The sequence below is a fragment of the Dichomitus squalens genome (assembly GCF_000275845.1).
Source record: "Dichomitus squalens LYAD-421 SS1 unplaced genomic scaffold DICSQscaffold_54, whole genome shotgun sequence".
Classification (NCBI taxonomy): domain Eukaryota; kingdom Fungi; phylum Basidiomycota; class Agaricomycetes; order Polyporales; family Polyporaceae; genus Dichomitus; species Dichomitus squalens.
The window spans coordinates 193,956-214,174 of record NW_006766936.1 but is presented as its reverse complement, the minus strand read 5'-3'; the positions used below and the strand labels follow the sequence as shown (position 1 = coordinate 214,174).

The 20,219-nt window shown below is 54.9% G+C and overlaps 7 protein-coding genes across 7 annotated transcripts; 4 read left to right on the top strand and 3 right to left on the bottom strand.

Annotated features, from left to right (window-relative positions):
- Positions 1–4,364: 4,364 nt before the first annotated feature.
- DICSQDRAFT_129498 (uncharacterized protein) lies at positions 4,365–6,044 on the top strand (the record flags this gene model as incomplete). Its single annotated transcript, XM_007369757.1, has 8 exons — positions 4,365–4,447; positions 4,606–4,787; positions 4,839–4,922; positions 4,964–5,026; positions 5,077–5,145; positions 5,201–5,440; positions 5,493–5,618; positions 5,671–6,044. 8 exons carry the CDS (start codon positions 4,365–4,367, stop codon positions 6,042–6,044), a joined length of 1,221 nt encoding a protein of 406 aa, XP_007369819.1.
- A 152-nt stretch (positions 6,045–6,196) lies between these two features.
- On the bottom strand, positions 6,197–7,077 carry DICSQDRAFT_111762 (NADH-ubiquinone oxidoreductase Complex1 subunit). The gene is made up of 3 exons (XM_007369756.1): positions 6,951–7,077; positions 6,641–6,887; positions 6,197–6,571 (listed from the first exon to the last, which is right to left on the bottom strand). The coding sequence occupies exons 1-3, from the start codon at positions 7,053–7,055 to the stop codon at positions 6,510–6,512; spliced, it is 414 nt and encodes a 137-aa protein (XP_007369818.1). The 5' UTR covers positions 7,056–7,077; the 3' UTR covers positions 6,197–6,509.
- A 185-nt stretch (positions 7,078–7,262) lies between these two features.
- Positions 7,263–8,278, top strand: DICSQDRAFT_149799 (uncharacterized protein; the record flags this gene model as incomplete). The annotated part of the gene is made up of 6 exons (XM_007369755.1): positions 7,263–7,306; positions 7,440–7,490; positions 7,586–7,894; positions 7,956–7,998; positions 8,056–8,164; positions 8,220–8,278. 6 exons carry the CDS (start codon positions 7,263–7,265, stop codon positions 8,276–8,278), a joined length of 615 nt encoding a protein of 204 aa, XP_007369817.1.
- Positions 8,279–8,543: 265 nt separating this feature from the next.
- DICSQDRAFT_183214 (uncharacterized protein) lies at positions 8,544–11,084 on the bottom strand (the record flags this gene model as incomplete). Its single annotated transcript, XM_007369754.1, has 2 exons — positions 11,036–11,084; positions 8,544–10,980 (listed from the first exon to the last, which is right to left on the bottom strand). The coding sequence occupies exon 2, from the start codon at positions 10,974–10,976 to the stop codon at positions 8,544–8,546; it is 2,433 nt and encodes an 810-aa protein (XP_007369816.1). The 5' UTR covers positions 10,977–10,980; positions 11,036–11,084.
- A 279-nt stretch (positions 11,085–11,363) lies between these two features.
- Positions 11,364–12,795, top strand: DICSQDRAFT_157371 (RNA-binding domain-containing protein). The gene is made up of 5 exons (XM_007369753.1): positions 11,364–11,535; positions 11,608–11,670; positions 11,972–12,028; positions 12,103–12,142; positions 12,205–12,795. Exons 1-5 carry the CDS (start codon positions 11,462–11,464, stop codon positions 12,580–12,582), a joined length of 612 nt encoding a protein of 203 aa, XP_007369815.1. The 5' UTR covers positions 11,364–11,461; the 3' UTR covers positions 12,583–12,795.
- A 121-nt stretch (positions 12,796–12,916) lies between these two features.
- On the bottom strand, positions 12,917–17,058 carry DICSQDRAFT_111753 (uncharacterized protein). The gene is made up of 11 exons (XM_007369752.1): positions 16,870–17,058; positions 16,799–16,814; positions 16,610–16,737; positions 16,078–16,453; positions 15,544–16,014; positions 15,214–15,465; positions 14,657–15,156; positions 13,635–14,605; positions 13,286–13,561; positions 13,111–13,153; positions 12,917–13,047 (listed from the first exon to the last, which is right to left on the bottom strand). The coding sequence occupies exons 1-7, from the start codon at positions 17,005–17,007 to the stop codon at positions 15,113–15,115; spliced, it is 1,425 nt and encodes a 474-aa protein (XP_007369814.1). The 5' UTR covers positions 17,008–17,058; the 3' UTR covers positions 12,917–13,047; positions 13,111–13,153; positions 13,286–13,561; positions 13,635–14,605; positions 14,657–15,112.
- An 894-nt stretch (positions 17,059–17,952) lies between these two features.
- On the top strand, positions 17,953–20,064 carry DICSQDRAFT_157369 (NADH:flavin oxidoreductase/NADH oxidase; the record flags this gene model as incomplete). Its single annotated transcript, XM_007369751.1, has 9 exons — positions 17,953–18,222; positions 18,276–18,453; positions 18,518–18,781; positions 18,842–18,975; positions 19,029–19,163; positions 19,224–19,755; positions 19,811–19,887; positions 19,953–19,977; positions 20,039–20,064. The coding sequence occupies 6 exons, from the start codon at positions 17,953–17,955 to the stop codon at positions 19,359–19,361; spliced, it is 1,119 nt and encodes a 372-aa protein (XP_007369813.1). The 3' UTR covers positions 19,362–19,755; positions 19,811–19,887; positions 19,953–19,977; positions 20,039–20,064.
- Positions 20,065–20,219: the final 155 nt, after the last annotated feature.

Sequence of the window (20,219 nt, the reverse complement as noted above, 5' to 3'; positions counted from 1 at the left end):
TGGGAGCGCCCATCCTCACTCACTGGCAGGTGACTGATGTGACAGCAGGAGCGCTTACTCATTGGAAGGGGTCCGTGTTACGACTGACTGTCGAGCGAGTAAGTGGAGATGAGCAAGGCAGGCAGGAGCGCAGACGAGCTCTGATCGCAGTGAGACTGGAGCGGAGCTCAACAGGCAGGACTGGAGACAAGTTGTGTATTGAGCGAAGTATCTACAGAGCGAAATACACGATGGCTTACCTGGAGACAAGAGGTTGAAACTAGAGTCTCCAGGTAGCAAGGGATCCAGCTATATACAGGGAACGAACAATGGGCGCTAGAGAACAATAGCGTCGCCATGGGTACAAAGTACAAGGGGTGTAGGACAATAGCGGACGTGGGGACAAAGGGAGCTATTGTCCGTGTGCGGACAAAGGGAAACCATAGCGAGTAGTGAACAATAGGGGAGCGAACGAGGCAATGGTCCGAATCGAAAAGGAAACGTAGCGCCGTGAGGGCGGTTCGTGACAGTCCGGACTCGGCACAACTCAGGTATTAGTCGTAAGGTCACCATGAGGCAGGTCAGGGGGTAGGACATGAGGCAGAGAATTCTGACCAAACAATGGTCAATAGGTACCTGGTCTGTGCACCGTTGTATCAGTATATATAGTAGGGGGTCTGATGCAGGGAACCTCAGACTTGATCTTCTCGTTGATCCCCCATCTCCTCTGTAGGTAGCTAGCAGCCCTACCTTCTACTACCCCTTCTAGTCTAGGGAATTCACATCTTTGCATCATCTCTTGCTGTGTCACCTGTGGTTGCTTCGCTCTCAGCACCAACCCCTTCACCAGTAAGCTTTGTCTTTGTTTATCTGGTGGCACAGCTCGTTGGCTGTGACATTAGATCAAGTCTCTTGACCATCCCCTCCGTGGAGTGTCTCAACCACTTGCGGACCAGATCTCTCTCCCCAGGAGTTTTTTAAAACATTTATCATCCCCCCCCCACTATCCTTCCATCCGACTCGGACCTACCGGAGTTTACCCGTCGTCACTTCAAGAGACACGGTCACCTCGACGTCCAGTCCCAAATTGACTGCGCCCTTGCGGACGACACATCAGATCGACTTCATCATCACCGTCAATGTCGGCATACCCCCATCGTCCCTCGATGCAAGGCTCTCCCCCCATCTGTACCCTCTTCCCAGCTACTCGATAGACCGCTTGCTGCATGTCTCACCACACCACCACCAGTCTTTGCCCCAACCACCCCTACGGTCCCTCTCTAGTACCGTATCTCTGCACCACCTATCCCCTCCTTCACACGTCGCGATCCCATTGATCTCTTTGCCATTGTAGGCTCCAAGGTCAGTGCCGTCATCAAAAGACTGCAGGCCATCTTCGATCGCAAGGACCAGCTGCTCGACATCCCCCACGACCATCAGCTCACCCTTCAGCGCATCGGCGACAGGCTCGAGTGAATACTCCACAAGATTGAGAATGGCTCTTCGTGGACTCGCAGTCAACAACAAAACATCAACTGGTGTTGCAAGGAGTTTGGAAAGGTCAAGTTTAGTGGACTTGGGCAGAACTTCAAGTGTATTGTCAAAGCTCTAGTAGAGTTAGAACATTTTGGGTATTTGGATTGGATTGTTGTTTAGTCTTGTATCAGGCATAGTTTTCTACCAATGGCTTCAGGCTTGCGTTACGCCCCTCATCTGTAAAAACCACCTTTGCGAATTACACCTATTCAGCACAAATTAGCTCTTAATAGACACAGTAGTTGAATAGTGAAAAATAGTGCAAAATCGAGAGGTCCCCAAAAATAATTGCACTATTTTGCACTATTAATGCAAATTCGTGCAAAGTAGCACTATAGTAGACGGAAATAGTGCTACAGTAGACGTTGATAGTAGTGGATAGAGTGGGTCTATGATTTCTGACTGGTGTAGAGATGCTTTCTATGACCTCAAAACCATCTATTTATAAGCCCCAGATGCATTTAAAGTGCTGGAAAAAATATATGAAAAAATATCCTCAGTCAGTCTTGAACCCTCAACCTCACCTTCATATAACACCTGTTTCAAAGTTGTGCTCTATGCCACTGCACCACCAGAGCTTATATGAACTCTCTTCACAAGTACTATATATATTCAATTCTGCTAGACTTGGACAAAGTGGTGACACCTCACCTTGAGATTCACCTGCTGAGGCTTGCATATGTGTAATGTCTGGGACTATGTATATAATATTGAGTGTGCTATAGTGTATGCTTTATGGTATGAATGCTGTGCTGGCAGCCTAATCCTATACATGATAACAAGTTCTGTGTTGAGTTGTGCCCTCAAATATAAGTCAGCTATCATGGTGATTTTGAAGCTATAGAGGTGTGTAATGCTTGAGTTGAGAACTATGAGCTATAAATAAAGGATTGTCATCTTATTTGAGTCTCCCCTAAATGAGTAGTGCTAAAATAGCGCAAAGTAGTACTACAGTAGTGCAAAATAGCGAAAATTAGAGGACCACAATTGCAGTAGTGCTATAATAGTATTATGTTGGCACTACATGATACTATAGAAAAAGTGATAGTGAAGAGTAGATATAACTAGTACCAAGTATACTAATTAGTGCTGAGTTGCACTACTGAAGAAGTGCGTCTGAATAGTAGCTCTAATGTAGATGTCATCTCTGCTAACACTTGCTAATATAGATGGGATTATCTGAATAGTAATATTTAGTGTCAATTCGCAAAGGCTGTTTTTCCAGATGTAGCAGCCCTACCTCCTCACTGCCCCTTCTAGTCTAGGGAATACACTTCTTACATCATCTCTTGCTGTGTCACTTGTGGTTGCTTCGCTCCCAGCACCAACCCCTTTAACAGTAAGCTTTGTCTTTGTTTATCTGGTGGCGCAGCTCGTTGACTGTGACAATTACCGCTTGACTTGACTGATTGCGCCATAACTTGACTAAAAAAGGTTATGACCCAGTCTTATGACTAGATGTTTAGAGCCTAAATCAGATGTGAAAAAACCAGAACCATCCAGGCTCCTGAACTTCTGGTGGATCCACCCCCATGACTCCCTGCTCAGTGACCTACGTAACACATCAACACCCCATCAGGGCATGCCGAGAAAGCCAGAGGTGGCGGCAAGATGCTAGTATGCTTGTGCGACACTCTATAAGTACTGTTGAATAGGTGCTGCTTTACACAGCTTGCCTAATACAGCTGTCACAAGATATGTAATGGCACAGCCAGTTACTGCAATAGCCGATGTGGAACTACTTCTCTATGCAACTGTGCATTCTAGGAAGGTACTATATAGTACTACATAGCCACAGATGTACAGTAGTATATATAGGGGACTCCTGTACCCCCAATCTACAGTTCAGTTCACTCGAACATCTTCTCACATCGCTCTAACAAGCCTCTTACAACCAACAACCCTTCTAGGTGAGTTGCAGGCTATCCGCTGTCGTTTCCACCCGTGGGAGAGGCTTTTGCCCCTCGGATTCAACAAGTACTGACCATGGCCCCCTATTCTATTCTAACTGGCTAATGACATCTCCTACAAGGTTATTATATTGTCCCACTCTCTTATAAAGAAGACACCCTACAAGCTGCCCCAGAGGCCACCAAAGCCTTGTGGGGATACGACTTGGACAATCCACACCCTAGACGCTTGAAGAGATGTGTCCACATCATTGCCTCAGCTAAGAGAACTGAGAAAGATAGGAAGGTTCATATCTACTGACCCTGTAAATGCCAGAATGGACTGAAAAATGATAACATTGATGTGCATGTGGCTAATGGAGAACATGAGGCCTTCTTGCATGGCTTCAGTGCTGCAGAGGTAGATTGGCAGCAGAGGACTCTTGAGGGCAGCTTTGACCGAATCTTAGTCAGAGGTGTCATATAGCCGGTTGCTGTTGCATTCAGACGGAGTGTGGTCTTTATGTGCCTCATTGCAAAGAGCCCCCCTTTGGTTGTGCAGCTCTTCTGGCTTTGCGATGGTTTATAGGTGTGCAGGAGAAGGTAGCTCAGAGACGTCGGGAGGGCAGCAGGAAAGTCACACAAGCGGGGAGTCACCCACGGAGCCCGGATGGTTCCGGTTCTTTCACATCCGCTCCGAACGTCTGGTCACGAGACTAGTGGCAGTAATTTTCCACGAATTGGGCGTGAGGCATTAGACGCCTACGCGACGTCGCGATCCCGTGACGGTAAGGGGATTGAGTGAGCTCAGTTGCGTGGCTTGGGAGTTGGCACTAACCACGAAGGTCTGCGAGCACTGGCCACAGAGGCAGCGTCGTCGTCAACCCTCTCCCCTGCACCGTCGTCGTCAACCCTCTCCCCAGCACCGTCCATCGACGCCGCGGCATCCACCATCCACAGATGCCCCTTCCCGGAGGCACCGTTGAGGCGAGCAGAGCCCAGCGCATCGAGCGTCACCAAGCCCGCTACCGGGATCGAGGCGGGTGCGTTCTCCCTCTTGTCTTTGCGCTTCCCCTTCCTCAACCACTCCCCGAAGCATCTTCAAACCTGCAGAGCACAATCCTCTCCTTGACTTGCTTCTTGCGCGTGGCGTCAATGGCGAATCTCCTTCCCGCTCTGCCTCTCCTCGCCGATCACGAAGCCGCTCCACGTCGCCCATGCGCAAGCGTCCGAAGTCACAGGCGGGCGTATCACAACACCCTATGCTGATTGAAAAGAGCGACCTTGGCACAGCAGATGCGAAGAGGCGTAGATCGAAGGGTCCGAGCGTCGCTCGCCACGCGGAGGATTCTGAGAATGCCGATGGTCATTCGCCTATCCCAGGTACGTCATGCCTTATATGCGTTGGGATATACCTCACACGCCCGCCGGAAGGTCCCTCGAAGCCTTCCGCACCAGCTACGACGCGCAAACGCCGTGCAACCCTAGCGGGCAAGAAAGCCACTAGTCTGAAGCCAGGTACGTTGTCATCGACTCCGTGAACTACAACAACCCCATAGCCATTGTCGTCGCAGCAGATACAGAGCTACCACAACCCCTCGCAATTGATTCCTCCCGACCAGGTATGGCTCATGGTCGCTCCCGTATCCGATATGTTCATAATCTTCCTCAGCTCCCGCTAGAGCGAAGAAGGCGTCAACCAAAGGAAAGGCCAGCAAGGCAGCCCAACGTGCTGCTAAGGGTGCGCATATTCTTCGTGTGTATGCTATCCGACAACCGGATTGATCTCATAACAGATGACCCGCCTCAACCCACGCGATCTGCGAAGCGCAAGACTCCTATCGTTCGCCCTACGTCCCCGCATACGGCCGACGTCTCAAGCGACGACGAACCGCTCACCCTCCTGTCTGAGAAAGCCCGGAAAACGTCAGCCGGCACAAAGCTCTCTTCGCGTGGCGCTTCGACTAGCAAAGTCGTAGATGGGCTCGACTCCAGCGACGTGAAGACTACTGCAAGGCGGAACAAATCTTCTCAGGGTTCGTACACGTCAATTCTTTCCAACGTGCGTCACTAAGCGTTCCGGTACAGCGAATGCCAAGACGAAGGCGAAGGCGGCACCACCAGATGTCAAGTCAGAAGATCCACCTCTCTTCAAGAAACCTGCCAAGGGTAAGCGGAAAGCCGAGCCTGTGGATGAAGCCGAGGTTTCCGAAGGTGACTTGCTACTTTCACCTACTTCGATCGTCGCACTGACCTGCTTGTCCAGAACCATGTGAACGCGCGCATACTGACGGTGGAAGGGTGATCAAGCGGACGAAAAGGAACGGCAAGGTTACTAAGCCCTCCACGGACTCGATACCAGTCTCTGAGGACGAAATACAACCTCTGACGCATAATGAATCTGGACCACACAAACGCGGTTTTCAGCCGGAGCCAAACGAACCTGCTCATAGTCTGTCGCCAGAGCCTGCATTAGCAGATCGACCTGCCCGTAAACGTCTCAAAGCACAAAAAGCGGGCACAGGTCAGCAGAAGATCGCTCCCAACGATGAAACAAAAGGCCAGGACCACGATCGTCGCCCGTCCACTGTAGAAAATGTCAAAGCAACGCGCAAGGTCTCGCGTGTGAAAGCCCCGTGAGCCGCTTCTGTGCAATACAGCAATGTCCACTCATGCAAGGACTTCAGACCAGTTCCGGTGCCAAACGGGGTCAGACTCAAACCCAAGCCGCGCGTAAGTGGGCGTAATCTGGCATTGTATGTATGCATTCTGACCGGCTGTATGACACGTAGCCACGGTTGTCAATGTTCCAGCCGCCCCCAGACAACGACGAAGACAGCGACCGGGATCCGATAGACTTCCTGTCTTGACTGCTCCGACGTGTTGTTTTCGGGCCCCAGGAACATGCCACTTGCTAGCCATGAGGGAGGACATAGGCCGTGTAACATAGGGATTTTGTTCTGTAGTATACGCCGTTGCGGCGCTCACCTATCCACATAGTGCAGTCGAGCTATGCTGAAGCTAGAGCTCAAGATGTGCCATGGCAAAGCGAATGTCTGAGGCAGATCAACCAAGGCGACATCCATGCGCATTCTAGGCTTCGTATCATACAGTCTTGGGATTGAGGATGCCCGTAGCAGCAGGCAGTACAGCGTCCTCGTCCCTTCCTGCGTTACATTATGACGGTATGAGTCGATAGAGCGGGAGACGAGCAAGTATGCCGTGGACAGACGTACCTTCGTAGAACTTCTGGAGGAAGGTGCGTGGAGGCCGACTTCTAGGTTGGAGCAAGATGCCCATGATGTGGTCGAGCTGCTTCCAGCAGTTCATGGTCTCCTGAAATTCCTGCTGACCTTTCTGGACGAGGACGTTGATGACGCGGGTATCGGTGATATAGCGGTTCTGCTCAAAGTGTTGGCGGATGCAGTGCCGGACGTACGCGGGCGAGACATTGAGGGCATATAGCGTGACGATTTCGGGTGCCTAGAGCCGACGGAATGGATGAGATGAGGCACCGCTGAAAGCTCAGGGAAGGGCAAAACGCACACCGCGGTACCAGTCGCGGTAGAGCTTGAGAACGCGGCTGCGGGCCTCCTGGGGGCTCGAGGAGATGTGGGCGGCACGAGCAAGTCTGGATGGGATGGTGGTCATCCTCAGGGAAGCCGGGTGTGGATGAGAGCGAGTGGGAGAGGGAGAGGACGGCGCGAGTCGGGCGCGGACGTTGCACTCCGAGTCGCTGTGCACGTGACAGGGCTTCCTCTGCAGCAGCCTGGAAGAACAGCCTGCGTGCGTCTACCTCCCTACTTATCTCTTCCAATCACCGTCGACAAGAGCACCCAATTGCACACCAGACACACAATGGCTCGAGGAACATTCAAGCAGAGGCGTGGCGGAGGCAGGAGGTTCGTCGCCCTCGCTCCGATCTGCCCTCGATTTAACCGTCCTTCGTCTCCGATCTCATAGCTTCAGGTACGTGCGCTCGCTCCCAGGCAAGTCAACAAAACTGTTTCGCTCACCCTCTACCCTCTCACACAGCAAGAACCTCGTCTTGGACGAGAACGGGACCGCTGTATCCAAGGACAAATTGTTCGCCGTCCAGTCCTGCTAACTCCGTTGTCTCAATTGGCTCACGCGTTTCGCCTACCACCAATCGTGCTTCGCCATATCCTCTTCACCTGTAGGGCTGCTCGAGATCGCGATGAAGACGACGACGACGATGACGAAGAGGAGGAAGAGGAAGAATCCGAGGACGAGGACGAAGACGGCACCGCGCCCAATGCCTCTCAACCTGAGCTCACCCGTGCCGAGCGCCGCGAGCTGAAGAAGCAGAAGGCTCAAGCAGCGCAGGCCAAGAAGCAACCTAACGGTGATGCCGAGGACGAGGAAAAAGAGGGAAATGATCCCGTCCTCGTCAACCCGAACCGCTCTGCGGCCAAGCACAGGAACTTGTCAGATCTCAGCGCCCCGCGTGAGCTTTCGCGCAGGGAAAGGTCAGTCGCGCCCGTACCTCATACTTGCATGGCCTAGCTGATGTCCTCTTTGCGTCATCAGGGAGGAGAAGGAGAAGAAGGACGCCAAGGAGCGCTACTGGAAGGTACAGTTACCGTTCACCATCGAGTTCGAGTTCGCATAAATTGGATTTCGCATGCAGCTACATGCAGCAGGCAAGACAGACGAAGCCAAAGCCGACCTCGCTCGTCTCGCCAAGATCCGTGCCGAACGGGAGGCTGCTCAGGCCAAACGTAAGGCGGAAGCTGAAGGTGTGTTCTTCTCGTCTTCCGCAAGCGCAAACGATAGATGTTCATATACCCACAGCGAAAGCGGCTGAGATTCAACAGAAGCGGAAGGAGCAGATGGCAAAGAAGCGTGTTTGAAGCAGTCGTTGAGTGACTATGAGTTGTATCACCAATTTCATGTACGATTAGACTGCAACTGCGCATGTATCACTACCGTGTCTGTACCAGCGTGCTTGATATCGCATACCTCCGCGGGACGCTTCACAAGACGACTTTCATACTGCTGAGCTGGCTAGTGAGTTCCGTAGATTCTGGCAGTTAGATCTTCGCCAAACGTCGTTCGTGCCCTGAATAACATTTCCGTGACCACAACGAGAGCAACTACTGAAAAGATACGCTTCAGCTAAAGGTTGAACCTCTCCTTCGCAATGTCTGCCACCCGCTTTGCCCTGAATTGCCCTAACTCCCTGAACCATTTGACCCTCATCAACGCTTTCTGCGTATCGTTCCTTCCGGGCACGTTCTCCCGCCCTACCCACTTCGTAATCCACTTCAGCAGCTTGATATACTGGCTCTCTCCACCTCTCAACCTCTGGATCCACGGCCCCTCAAAAGTCACCTCCCCCCAGTGGACAAGTGCGGTCGCGAGTGTGTCCCGCGACGGGCGTACCTTGAGGTAACGCATCCAGGTGAGAATGAGCGGGATCTGCGCCGCGCCGTCCTCCTCTGCGAGGAGATCGAACCACGCGCGGAACATATCGTCCTCGGGCACGATACCGAAATACAGCCTCTGTTCCTCGTGATATAGATGTCCGTAGGCAGCCTCTACCGGAGCGTCGTCCCCAGGGTGCGAAGCGAAGCTGTGCAGGAGGTCGGACATGGGAGAAGTGGCCTGCTCCCCAGCGTTCCTCCGCACGGCCTGGAACGGCGCGGTGAACCCTCTGAGCTCTGGCCAGTTCGTCGTCAGCACCTCAGACGCGATCCGCAGCGCGACCGCCCCGGCCCTCTCGCCTCTCCAAAACGCAGTGCCGGTGCGCTTCTCGTCCGTTGCCAACAGCGCCTGCAGAGCGGCCTTGGCCTCGTCTTTCCCTAAATTCGTCCAGTCCTCGTGCGCCGCCTGAACCTTGCGCGGCAGCACGCGTCCGAGGCCAAAGTCCGCGATGGCGACTTGCAATGCGCCCTCGTTCTTGCGCGCGTACCGCGCCGCTTTGAGCACGATCGCAAGCGACACGGAGTCAGGCTCGACGCGGAAGAGGCGAGGCATAGTGTCCCAGATGAAGAAGACGGCGTCCAGACGGCCGATGCGGAGGAGGGAGACCATGAAGCTGTTCACGGCGTGGGTGTCAATGGTCTTTGCGGCTGGGGCGTACGTCCTCGGTAGGAGCACACCGTTGTCTCCTGGCCCGAGTCGACTCGTACCACTTGCTATGTCTCGTTCGGGCACAAGCGAAAGGAGAAGGCGGAATGCGGCATCTGGTCGGCCAGCCATGGTCAGAGCCTCGACGGCGACCGTCGTCTCAGGCGCACTAAACTTGTCCCTCTCCTCCCAAATCTCCTCAAGGAGCCCTGCGGCCTCGTCGTACTCGGCCCTCTTGAGTAGGCCCTTGATGACAACGGAGTAGCACCAGAGTCGCTTGGTACCACCACCAAGACTTTCCAGCCCTGAGCGCAGGATGCTGAGTAGATGACGCGATGGAATCCGGAGGTTGTTGGCCATGACACGGAGGGCTGCCATGAACACCTTCTTCGGAATCCCACTCGGGCCAGGGAGCATAGGCGTCTGGTCGCTTTGGCGTACAGTAGGGTCCGCGACCGCACGCGCTGTGGTCTCGAGCAGGTACTTGATGTATAAGCTCACTTGTTTGGGCTTCTTCGAAGCGCGCAATGTCCCTTCGAGCAGGAGAGCCTGGGATCGACTGTCATTAACGTACTCCGCCTTCCGACCATAGTACTCCCCATGACGGATCCGTCTCCAGAACCTCGCAGCAACCGTGCGCTTGCCCGCTAGGCCATATATGCGAACGAAAGCGTGCGAGTGGGAAAGGTTGGGCGAGTAACCTCGGGCTTCCATGTGCTGCTCAACCTTCTTGGCGATGTAGCCGGTGGTGGCAGGGTTCTCCAAGATGGCGCGATACGTCCTGACACCCAGGTCGAGATGCCTGCGCGTAGCAACGTCAAGGAGGAGGGCCATCATGGGTTGCAGTTCGTTTGCTGGCTTAACCTGGGCGAGAATGCGGAGCATGAGAGCCACGTGGAGGCTTTGTGGTTCATTCTTGGCATAGATGAGGCGGAGGACGACAGAATGAAGGGGGGCGTATAGAGCGAAATTGGCAAGCCAGTAGGCAGAGAGCAGGTGAACGAGGGGGAAAAGCTCGTGGGAGGCCTGAGGATGATTGAGTGCGAGGAGTGTAGCGGCAAACGCTTCGTAGGCGGTAGAGGGAGGTTTGGAGAGGACGGAGAAGATGACCGAGGTGGGCAGCACAGAAGCAGGGGAGGGGCTCTGAGATTGAGCAGCCTCGGTGGAGAGAATGTGATCGACATGGTCGAGAGCAGACGCGAGGTTGGGAGCTTGAACGATGTGGAGCCATTCGTTGTCCCCCTGAGAGTTGGCATCGTCAGAAGAGCCTTGTTCGAGTGGTGGAGTAAGCGCAGGAGCAATCAGCGCTAGGGAGGGATGAGGAGAGTGCTTGAGGAATATGTTGATGAGGCTACGAGGTTTGAGGAGATAGACCTCCTTCCGGGGAGGTCTGGGAGAAGAGGGACGTGGATTACGGGCATACTGGCGGTAGGAAAGCTTTGGAGCCTGTAGATGAGTGCGGAGTGCACTCCGCAACATACATCTGCACGGAACAGGATCAGCAGGTGAGAGAGGCGTCGAGAACAGACGAGGCGTACCAGGACGGCTGTGGCAGGGGGCAGGGGCCGACTGACGTGTCTCGGGGCGCGGGATTTGTCGCGCAGAGAGGCACGCGGTACCGACGCGTCTTCTGGTACTCAGAGTATTGTGAAGGCTGGCGACGACGGTGCCGACAGCTTCAAGGCTACTCGAGAGGTGCTTGAGACCGATGGGCGCAGCGAGCAGCGCGCGCCAAGCATGCGCCCAGGGCTCGGCCACCGGCCCGATTAGGGAATTGGGGCGGAGCACAGTCGGAGTGGAAAGCTGCGGTCGAGGTGCACCCACAAAGGGCGGGGAGCGGCCCCGGTGGTTCGTCCGCTTTCGCCACGTCCTCGCCGCTCTCCCTCGCATTCTACCCAGCTCCCAGCTCACCGTACACAAGCAGAACGACGGCGGTGCGCATTGAGAGTGACTGATTCGACAGCATGCCTCGCATCCTCTTCGTCAGTGGGTTCCACCCAACCACTCGCGCTCGGGACCTTGCCTATGAGTTTGAAAGGTGTGCATTGCCCGCCCTCTCCTTTGCCCCTCACGGTGAACCAACCTCCCCTCTCCCTTCTTTCGTTTGCAGGTATGGCCCTCTCGTTCGCTGCGACGTTCCTGCGCCCCGCAACCCCCACGCCAATTCCAACCCGTAAGTCTTCCTTTCTTCTCCGTCCAACCTCTTTCCGCAGTCGCGTCTATGTCGCGTCGGCCAAACCCCGCTCACCGCGCAACAAACCTCACGTCGTCGCTGCGAGTCGTCGTCGTCGTATCCGAGTCGTCGCAGTCGTCGTTGCCGAATCGTCGAGTTACGCCGGAGCCGCACCCCCTGTCGTCGCAACACCGTAGCCCTAGCACGGACCGCACGCGCTTCCCGATTCGCATTCGCATTCGCTTATCCCTCGTCGCACCGAACCATCCGAGCTCAACATGCCCCTCTTCTCGCAACGCAGTTACGCTTTCGTCGAGTTCCGCTCTCAGCGCGATGCCGAGGACGCCTACTACGACATGTGAGTTGCTGCTCCCCTCCGCCCATCGCTTCCCCCCACATCCTCCTCATCGCTGATCTTGTGACCGAACACAGGCACGGCCGTTACTTCGAGGGCTCCCGTCTGAGCATTCAGGTGAGTATGCGCGGCCTCTGTATCACCTAAAGCGCCCACAAACAATGCCTACCTTGTTATAGTGGGCTAAGAACCCGCCCTCTTCCGTTTGGCGCTTCGACCGCCGTTCCCCTCCTCCTCGTCGGGACCGCGAGCGTTCCCGTAGCCCTCGTCGCCGCGGTGGTGACAGGGAGAGGGACAGGGGCTACGACCGCGACCGTGAGAGGGATCGTGGCAGTGATCGCGACCGCGAGCGTGTTCCGGACGACCGGGACAAGGACCGGGATGACAGGCGGCGGAGGAGCCGCAGCCCTGACCGGAGGCGGAGCCCGAGCCCTGATAGGCGGGGCAAGGAAGATAGGGCTAGGACGCCTCCCCCGCCCGAGGAAGTCGACCGCAAGAAAGACATCAAGGATGATGAGCCGCGCGACAGGGCGCAGACTCCTCCTCGTGACTTCTGAAATATCACGGCTGTACTTGGCTGGAATTGCTGAGCTCCTTGCCCTTTGGATTCACTCGGTTTGGGCTCAGTGAGTTTCTGTCGGAGCCGCTTCTCTATTCGTTTTGTCTCTCGGTGAAGAAAATACACTCGTAATGAATGAAATTACTGTAGTGTCAGTATCGTCTCTGTGATGTAATACATGCAAACAACTATACAATCTTGTCGATTGGCGTACGTTCTCGTAGTTTGTGCGTCTTGGGTGCGTTTGATGCCGCGTGCAGAGAAGTGCTCAGCGCGCACACTGTCCAAACCTGCGCAAGAACTGTGAACTTGTCCTCATTCAGGATCCCTCTGCCACGACCGCTGCCAACGTATTCCCCTTCGCCAAGCTTGCGCTACCGTCGTTCGCCCTCTATCATCACACCTCCCTTCAATCTACACGATGACAGACCCGCAGTGGGTGCCGACCGTGCAGGACCTGCGAGTAAGTGTGTCCGTCAACAACCGCCTATGCTTTCTTGACCTTTCGTGTCCTTGACCTTGCTAGGTGAAGCTATGTTACATTTGCCGAGAGGAGGAACGATATGACAGTGCGTCGGAATACCTTATCCTTCCGCCTTCTCTCCCAGGACTGACTCTGCCATCACGCACTGAACCCCTTGCCATTTCGCTCGACATTCCTTCCGCACGGCTGCCGAATCCAACCTCACATCTCGCTCAAGACCCTGAGGACCCTCCCCGCGCTTGGACACATCCTTGTTCCTGCACACTCGTCGCGCACGAGTCGTGTCTCCTCGAGTGGATCAAGTCGGCACAGCAGGATTCCTCCCGCGCAGGGAATGCGCTCAAGTGTCCGCAATGTGGCGCAACATATGAGCTCGAAAGTGACAACCCGCGCATCCTGCGTTTGTTGAATGCAGTCAACGCTGGACTTTCGGCCGCAGGGAAGGCAGCGACGGTGGTGGGCTTTGTAGGATTGACGGCGACCTTCGGATTCAGTGCGTACTCACCGCTTCCTCGACTATCTTGTGGGCACCCGCTAGTGTTGTTCAACTGACGGTTGTCTTCCAGCATTATATGTCGTGTCTACGTCGTACGGCGCGTTCGCCGTCAAGGAGTTCCTGGGCGAAGAAATGTACAACGTCCTCCTCACCGACGACCCCTCTGTGTGGCCCTGGCACGCCTTCATACACCTCCCGATCATCCCGTTCTCCCTCATCCTCTCCAGAACGCGTCTCTTCGATACCTTCCCTATCGTCCCTCTCTTCCTCACTTGGTCGTCGTCGCCACCAGCCCGTGCCACATCTCCTTCCTCCTCACTTTGGACATTCAACCGCACCGGAGCACCCTACGCCCCGCCTCCCCTGAGCTGGCCGCCAACACCAATAATGGGCATGATCCTCTTCCCATTCGTCAGGATCACATACCGCCGATTCTTCAACAAGCTCACCAGATTCGTCATGGGCACGCACGCCGACGCCGCGAGCAGAGACGGCGGTCCCATCCGGCGCGTCATCTGGGCCCTGAACGAGAACGGCCCCGCTCCTCTCCGTGTTCGCATCGGGGCGAACATCCAGCCCGTTGCAGGGCAGGCCGTGCCCCGCGCTGGCGGCGCAGGTGCGCAAGACGGTCAAGGCGAACCCGCGGTCCCTCCCGAGGGCGAAGGGAACAACAACCTGCCCGACGACCCTGCCGCCGTCGCCGAACGCACTCTCCACGTCACGACCTCGTCCCTCGGTCGGTTTGTCGGAGGCGCGTTGCTCGTGCCTACGATCTCGAATCGCATGGGCAAGCTTCTCTACCACCTCTCTCAGTACCTTCCCTGGCTCCGCGCATTCCTCGCCATTCGTGATCGGCCGGCAAACGTGCCTGCCCAGGTAGGGCTGTTTGGCGCCCCGGTTGGGAACTCACATTCTCCTCTGCGGCAGATCGGAGCGCATCTAGCCACAGGTATCAACATCATGTTCGGTGGGACGCCGACGTGGAACGCGCAGGACCCTGTCTGGTGGCGTAACACAGTGGGCTTAGGCTTGTTTGTCTTTGTGAGTGACATCGATCATACGTCTCAAAAGCCATCTCTGACTTCACTGCAGGCGAAGGACTGCGTTCGCCTCCTCCATCTCTACCTCACGAAACGCGAGCTTGAGTCGCGCAAAGTGAAGAACCGCTCTTTCGCGGGTGTGGACATTAGAGAGCTTGACCTCATCAACCCGCCACCAGAGAGCAATGCATCTAGTACAACAGAACCACAGCCTGCACCGGCACCGGATGTGACTGCTTAGATTAGGATACTCGACTCTGTATTACGCACCCTACTCTCCCTGTCGCATTGCTTTGGTCGATCATATGTCGAACTGTTTTAGACCACAACGTAGCATACAATAAGATCCGCAACACACAACACAATGACGTAGCATACGTGACGGAAACGACAGGCGCATCAATACAGAGCGCAATGGCGCAGGGATGATATGGTGATAGTGACAACTCTAATGCTACAGACGATGGCAGCTTGAGTACAACGACAAGATCTACAACATGAAGGCGGCTTAGTCCACTTCAAGTACAGTGCCACGCTGTACGCTACCCCATCCTGTGCATCGGGTCAGTCTCTGAGGCGATGGGTCTATGATGGAACATAAATACGCACCAACGAGACGCCAGTGCTTCTCGATACGTCGTGACAAGGCAACCTTCTCGCCAACCTCAGTACACGCGGGGGAAGTGAGCTGTATCTTCGCAAGATCGCCCTTGACTGAGAGCACACGACCACCGGTCGACGTTGAGCCGATATTGATGAGTAGAAGCTCGTTCTTGACGAGCTTGGACACCTTCGTCTGCTTCTTGTCCTCGGTCTTGACACCGAGCAGTCGACGGAGCAAGAACAGGCTGATCTCAAGCTCTGCAGCCCAAAGCAGCACCAGTAGAAACCGTGGTCAGCCTTTCAACTACCTTCGCAAGATGTGAAGCAGAGACGTACCGGTGAAGATCTTAGGCAACTTGCCTACCGCACCCAGCACTTGACCGACCAACCGATCCGCACGACAGAGCGTCGGGTCGATTCGCGTACCCACACCTATCAAACCACCCGGCACCGCGAACTGGAGATGATTGCTCTCCGCGTGCAATGAAACTATACGCGAGAAGATTGGCTTGCAACGATTGCGGCCCTGCGCGTCCTTGGTCACGATACCTGGCCGGATTTCGACCTCCTGGCCAAGGCGGAGGACGCCGGTGAGGATGGAGCCACCAGCAACACCGCCCTTGAGCTCGTCAACCTCGGCACCAGGCTTGTTGACGTCGAAGGAACGGATGACAATGAGGCGGGGGTCAGCGGTAAAATTACGGGTGGGGATGGGGATGCGCTTGACGATGTATTCGTTCACGGCATCGATGTTGTATTTGAGCTGAGCAGAGATGGGGACGATGGGGGATGACTCCGCAACGGTACCTGTTTGTGTTACTGAGTATTAACAGACAGCCTAGAAGAAACATTTCCGGATGCCCTACGTACCCTTAACGAACGCCACGATGCTCTTATGATGCTCTAGTGCTTGCTCCTCCTTGATCAAGTCGACCTTGTTCTGGAGGATGATGATGTTTTCTAGCTTCATAATTTCGACAGCTGCCAAATGTTCGCTCGTCTGCGGCTGAGGGCACGTCTCGTTGCCGGCGATGAGGAGGAGGGCAGCATCCATGACCGCAGCACCGTTAAGCATTGTAGCCATCAGAATGTCGTGACCGGGGCAGTCGACGAAAGAGACATGGCGGACGAGCTTCATTCGAGAATTGCAGCCAGGGCGTTCGCAGGGAGGGTTGTCTTCCTTGTCGGAACGGTAGGACTTGTAACAGCCGGGACGGGGGCAAGCCTCGTTCTCGCACTTGTAGATCTGCATATGGCGAACGATAGACGCGGAAACATGTGTGAGCAAGTTGGAAGGGAAGGTTCACGGAGCAAATAGAGAAACAAACAGAAAGGACGTGGGGCAAGTTTTGGGAAGTGGTATACGAGGAAATTAGTGGGTGTGCAAGTAAGGAACACGGACCTTGGCATTAGCGTATCCAAGCTTGATGGTGATGTTGCGAACAAGCTCATTCTTGAAACGAACGGTCATGACTCCAGAGATGGCCTTGACCACGGTAGATTTCCCGTGAGCGACATGGCCGATGGTTCCTGATCCCATGAGGCTCATTCAGCATCATCTGGCACGCTGAATACCAATGATCACACGGACCTAGGTTGATAGTAGCCTAAAGGATATGACATGAACCGTCGGGGACGCAAGAATAGCTTGGTAGGACGCACCTGTTTTGATATGACTTCTGGAGACAAGGGGGTGAGTTTTGAAGGGTCGATCTCGACCTTGACAATCTGCTCGGTATCGCTCTCCTCCTCTGAGTCACTTTCATCGTTGACTTTACGACGTGTCTCGTCTCCAGCCATATTTTGCACTTGGAATGACGCTTCTCGAGAAGGCGGAGGAAGGGAGCTGGAAGGGCAAAAGACTCTCGAGTCGAGCTGAAAGCACTCATCTTGACGCAGATCAGATCTCTCTCGAGTCACATCCTCTGTCACACCATGTCACACGCTCTCGTCACGCCAGCAGGACTTGCGACTCTTTGAGTCATATCTCCTTCGACGACGGTCACTACATCCGTCTCATTAACGAGGATGCAGCTCTTTCGGAGGTCTCATTCATTTTGGTCTTCAGTTGACCAGCGACTAGTGGTCCCCACACCTGTTGAGAATACCAATGGCTGCTCAGTCCCGCGCCAACTTTCGCACTAATACAACGGCACAAACTACACTACTACGAGTCAGTATGTCCGACATGTCTGGCATCATGCTGTGCGACATATTGTCCGTCTGTGGCTGATATCATAACTTGATACAAGCGCTCCATGATCACGGAACGCTCTTCCAGGTCTGCTTATCCGATTCTACTCAGTAGCAGACAGTTTGAAGGAGGTCGTTTCGAACGTCCCAAAGTCTCGCCCAAAACATAGCGCGCAGTCGATTGTGATTAGTCAGTGCTGACATGACCAATCAGCACTTGCAAGGCAAGTATACGCCGGTGCAGTACTGCTTCAAGACGTGCTTTCCCAGAGCGCCCAACTTGAGATCGCCTCGGAAGCAGTCAATGCTGGGTACAAGTACAAAGACAGGGAGCTTACTTGATCAATTCCCGGCCCATTCGTCATATTCCCGCACGTCTTCCAACACGCCCGGCATATGCAATCACCGATCGGCCCTGTCATAACGACGGACACCACGCAATGAGCTCAATCGCCCCCCCCTCGCTGCTGTCCCATATAAGAGGGTCCGACCGAAATGTTGTCCCGTATCACAACCCTTCTCGCCCGGCGACCCTCTCAAAGTATCAGGAATATGTCTTCTACCGCTACTCCCGCACTGTTCCAGCCGATCCAGGTCGGAGAAACCAAACTCAAGCACCGGGTCGTACTCGCACCTCTCACTCGGTTCCGTGCTAACAAGGCACATGTTCACTCCGACTTGGCCGTGGAGTACTACAAGCAACGGGCGAGTGTGCCAGGCACCCTACTGATAGCAGAGGCGACCGATATCGCTCCTCCCGCGGGGGGGATGGCCTACGTCCCCGGGATTTATTCCGACGAGCAAGTCGCTGCTTGGAAGAAGGTGGTGTTGTGCTCATTTCATGTCACTAGAAACTGTCCTGATGAATATCACAGGTCACGGATGCCGTACACGAGCAAGGGTCTTACATCTTCCTGCAACTATGGGCTATGGGCCGCGCGGCACGTGCAGTAGGGCTCCGAGACGAGGACGCGGACTACCCATATGTTGCACCATCTGCGATTCCTCTGAAGAGGAGCGCCGATGACATCCCACGAGAGCTTACAAAGGAAGGTCAGTGTCCCTCCGAGCAGAAGTCCGTCAAGATCTCGCTCGCCAATCCCATTTGACAATCTAGAGATCAAGCAATATGTGGACTGGTTTGGAGAAGCCGCCGCCAACGCGGTTCATCGTGCTGGCTTCGATGGAGTCGAAGTACACGGCGCGCACGGCTTCCTTGTCGACCAATTCCTCCAGACGGTGTCAAACACGCGTACGGATGAGTATGGGGGCTCCATCGAGAACCGGGCGAAATTTGCGCTGGAGGTGATGGAGTCCATCGCCTCTGCCGTGGGACAGAGTAGGGCCGCTATCCGTCTCAGTCCTTGGGCCCAATTTCACGGTTTGTGGCTTGTATGACCATATCCGCTCACTTTGGTTCTGACACATCCATGGCGATTAGATATGCGAATGGATGACCCGATCCCGACCTTCACCTACTTGGTTGAAGAGTTCAAGAAACGGCTCCCGAATCTTGCCTACCTCCACTCGGTCGGTCTGGGTGCGCCAGACCAGCTGGGCCCCGAGGACAAGTCGGTGAGCTGCAGTCTTGCGAACGCCATACCTACAGTCCCTTACATGATCAACAGCAAACGGACTTCATCTACAAGCTATGGACTCCTCGACCTGTGGTCAGCACGGGCGGGTACGATCGGGAGACCGCTATCAAGATCGCGGAAGAGACTGGGCAGCTCGTGGGATTTGGGAGGCTTTTCCTCGCTAACGTGAGTCAACACATGACAGGTGTAGAACATGAGTTCCTACGCTAATCGACTGGACTGCAGCCCGACCTGCCGTTCCGTTTGGAGAAGAACATTCCTCTGAACCCTCTTGAGGAGGAGACGATATACACGCGCCAAGCGGCCGAAGGTTACACTACATATCCGTTTTCGGAGGAATTCCTTAGGTCCAGGTCGTCGTGATGAGATAGAACAGGATGCCCCCCTTGACTTATCATATATTTTATGACTTGAACGAACTGTCGTGGGTGGAGCGTAGGTTCCATTCGGGTGGGACAGCGGCGGTCACACCTACCGTAACCGAACTTCCTGCTCAAGACTGGAGGCTCCTGAGGCCCGAAACGCAACAATGAGTCTTGTAGGATTCGGACATGGCATCAGAAGGGCTTTGTGGTTTTGGATGTATTATGCAGCCCGCGTGCGGTGCAGCGGCGGCTTGGAGTGACATCATTCAGGGTACCCCACCAGACTCCAGTCACTGGCATGCACTCGCACTCAGGCCCTCGACCCGCCTCCCATCTGCTCTATCTTCTCGTACATTGCGATAGACACTTCCTCAACATGTCACTGGCAGACGGTATGCCATCGGCCCAGATGACGACCGGTACCACCCACTCACGTCTCTTTCGCAGCCGACGCCAAGTTCCCGGCGAACGGAGTCCAGCCCTCTGGTATCCCGCCATCTCCTTCCAGAGAGAATCCAGGACAGGTATCTTTCTCATCCAGAGCCGCGTGAACGTTACAGTACTCCTGCTCACTCTTGTGAATGCACAGGTGTTCCCGAAATCTGACCCCGAGGGTACGAGCCCCTTGCTCTGACATTATATCCTCACTAGTGACTGAGACCTCCTTGCGTACAGCCGCTCCCCCAGCATCAGTACCAGGTACGGGCGGCGGCCACGAACCATCAGCTGCGGAAGCCCTCGGCAACCCTTACGTCCTCGAAGAGGCCTTCTCCAAGCTCGACCACGCCCTTACCGAACTCATCACGAAGATACAGGGCGAGGAGCGCCGCGTCGGTGCCGGCACGAGCGGGGAAGC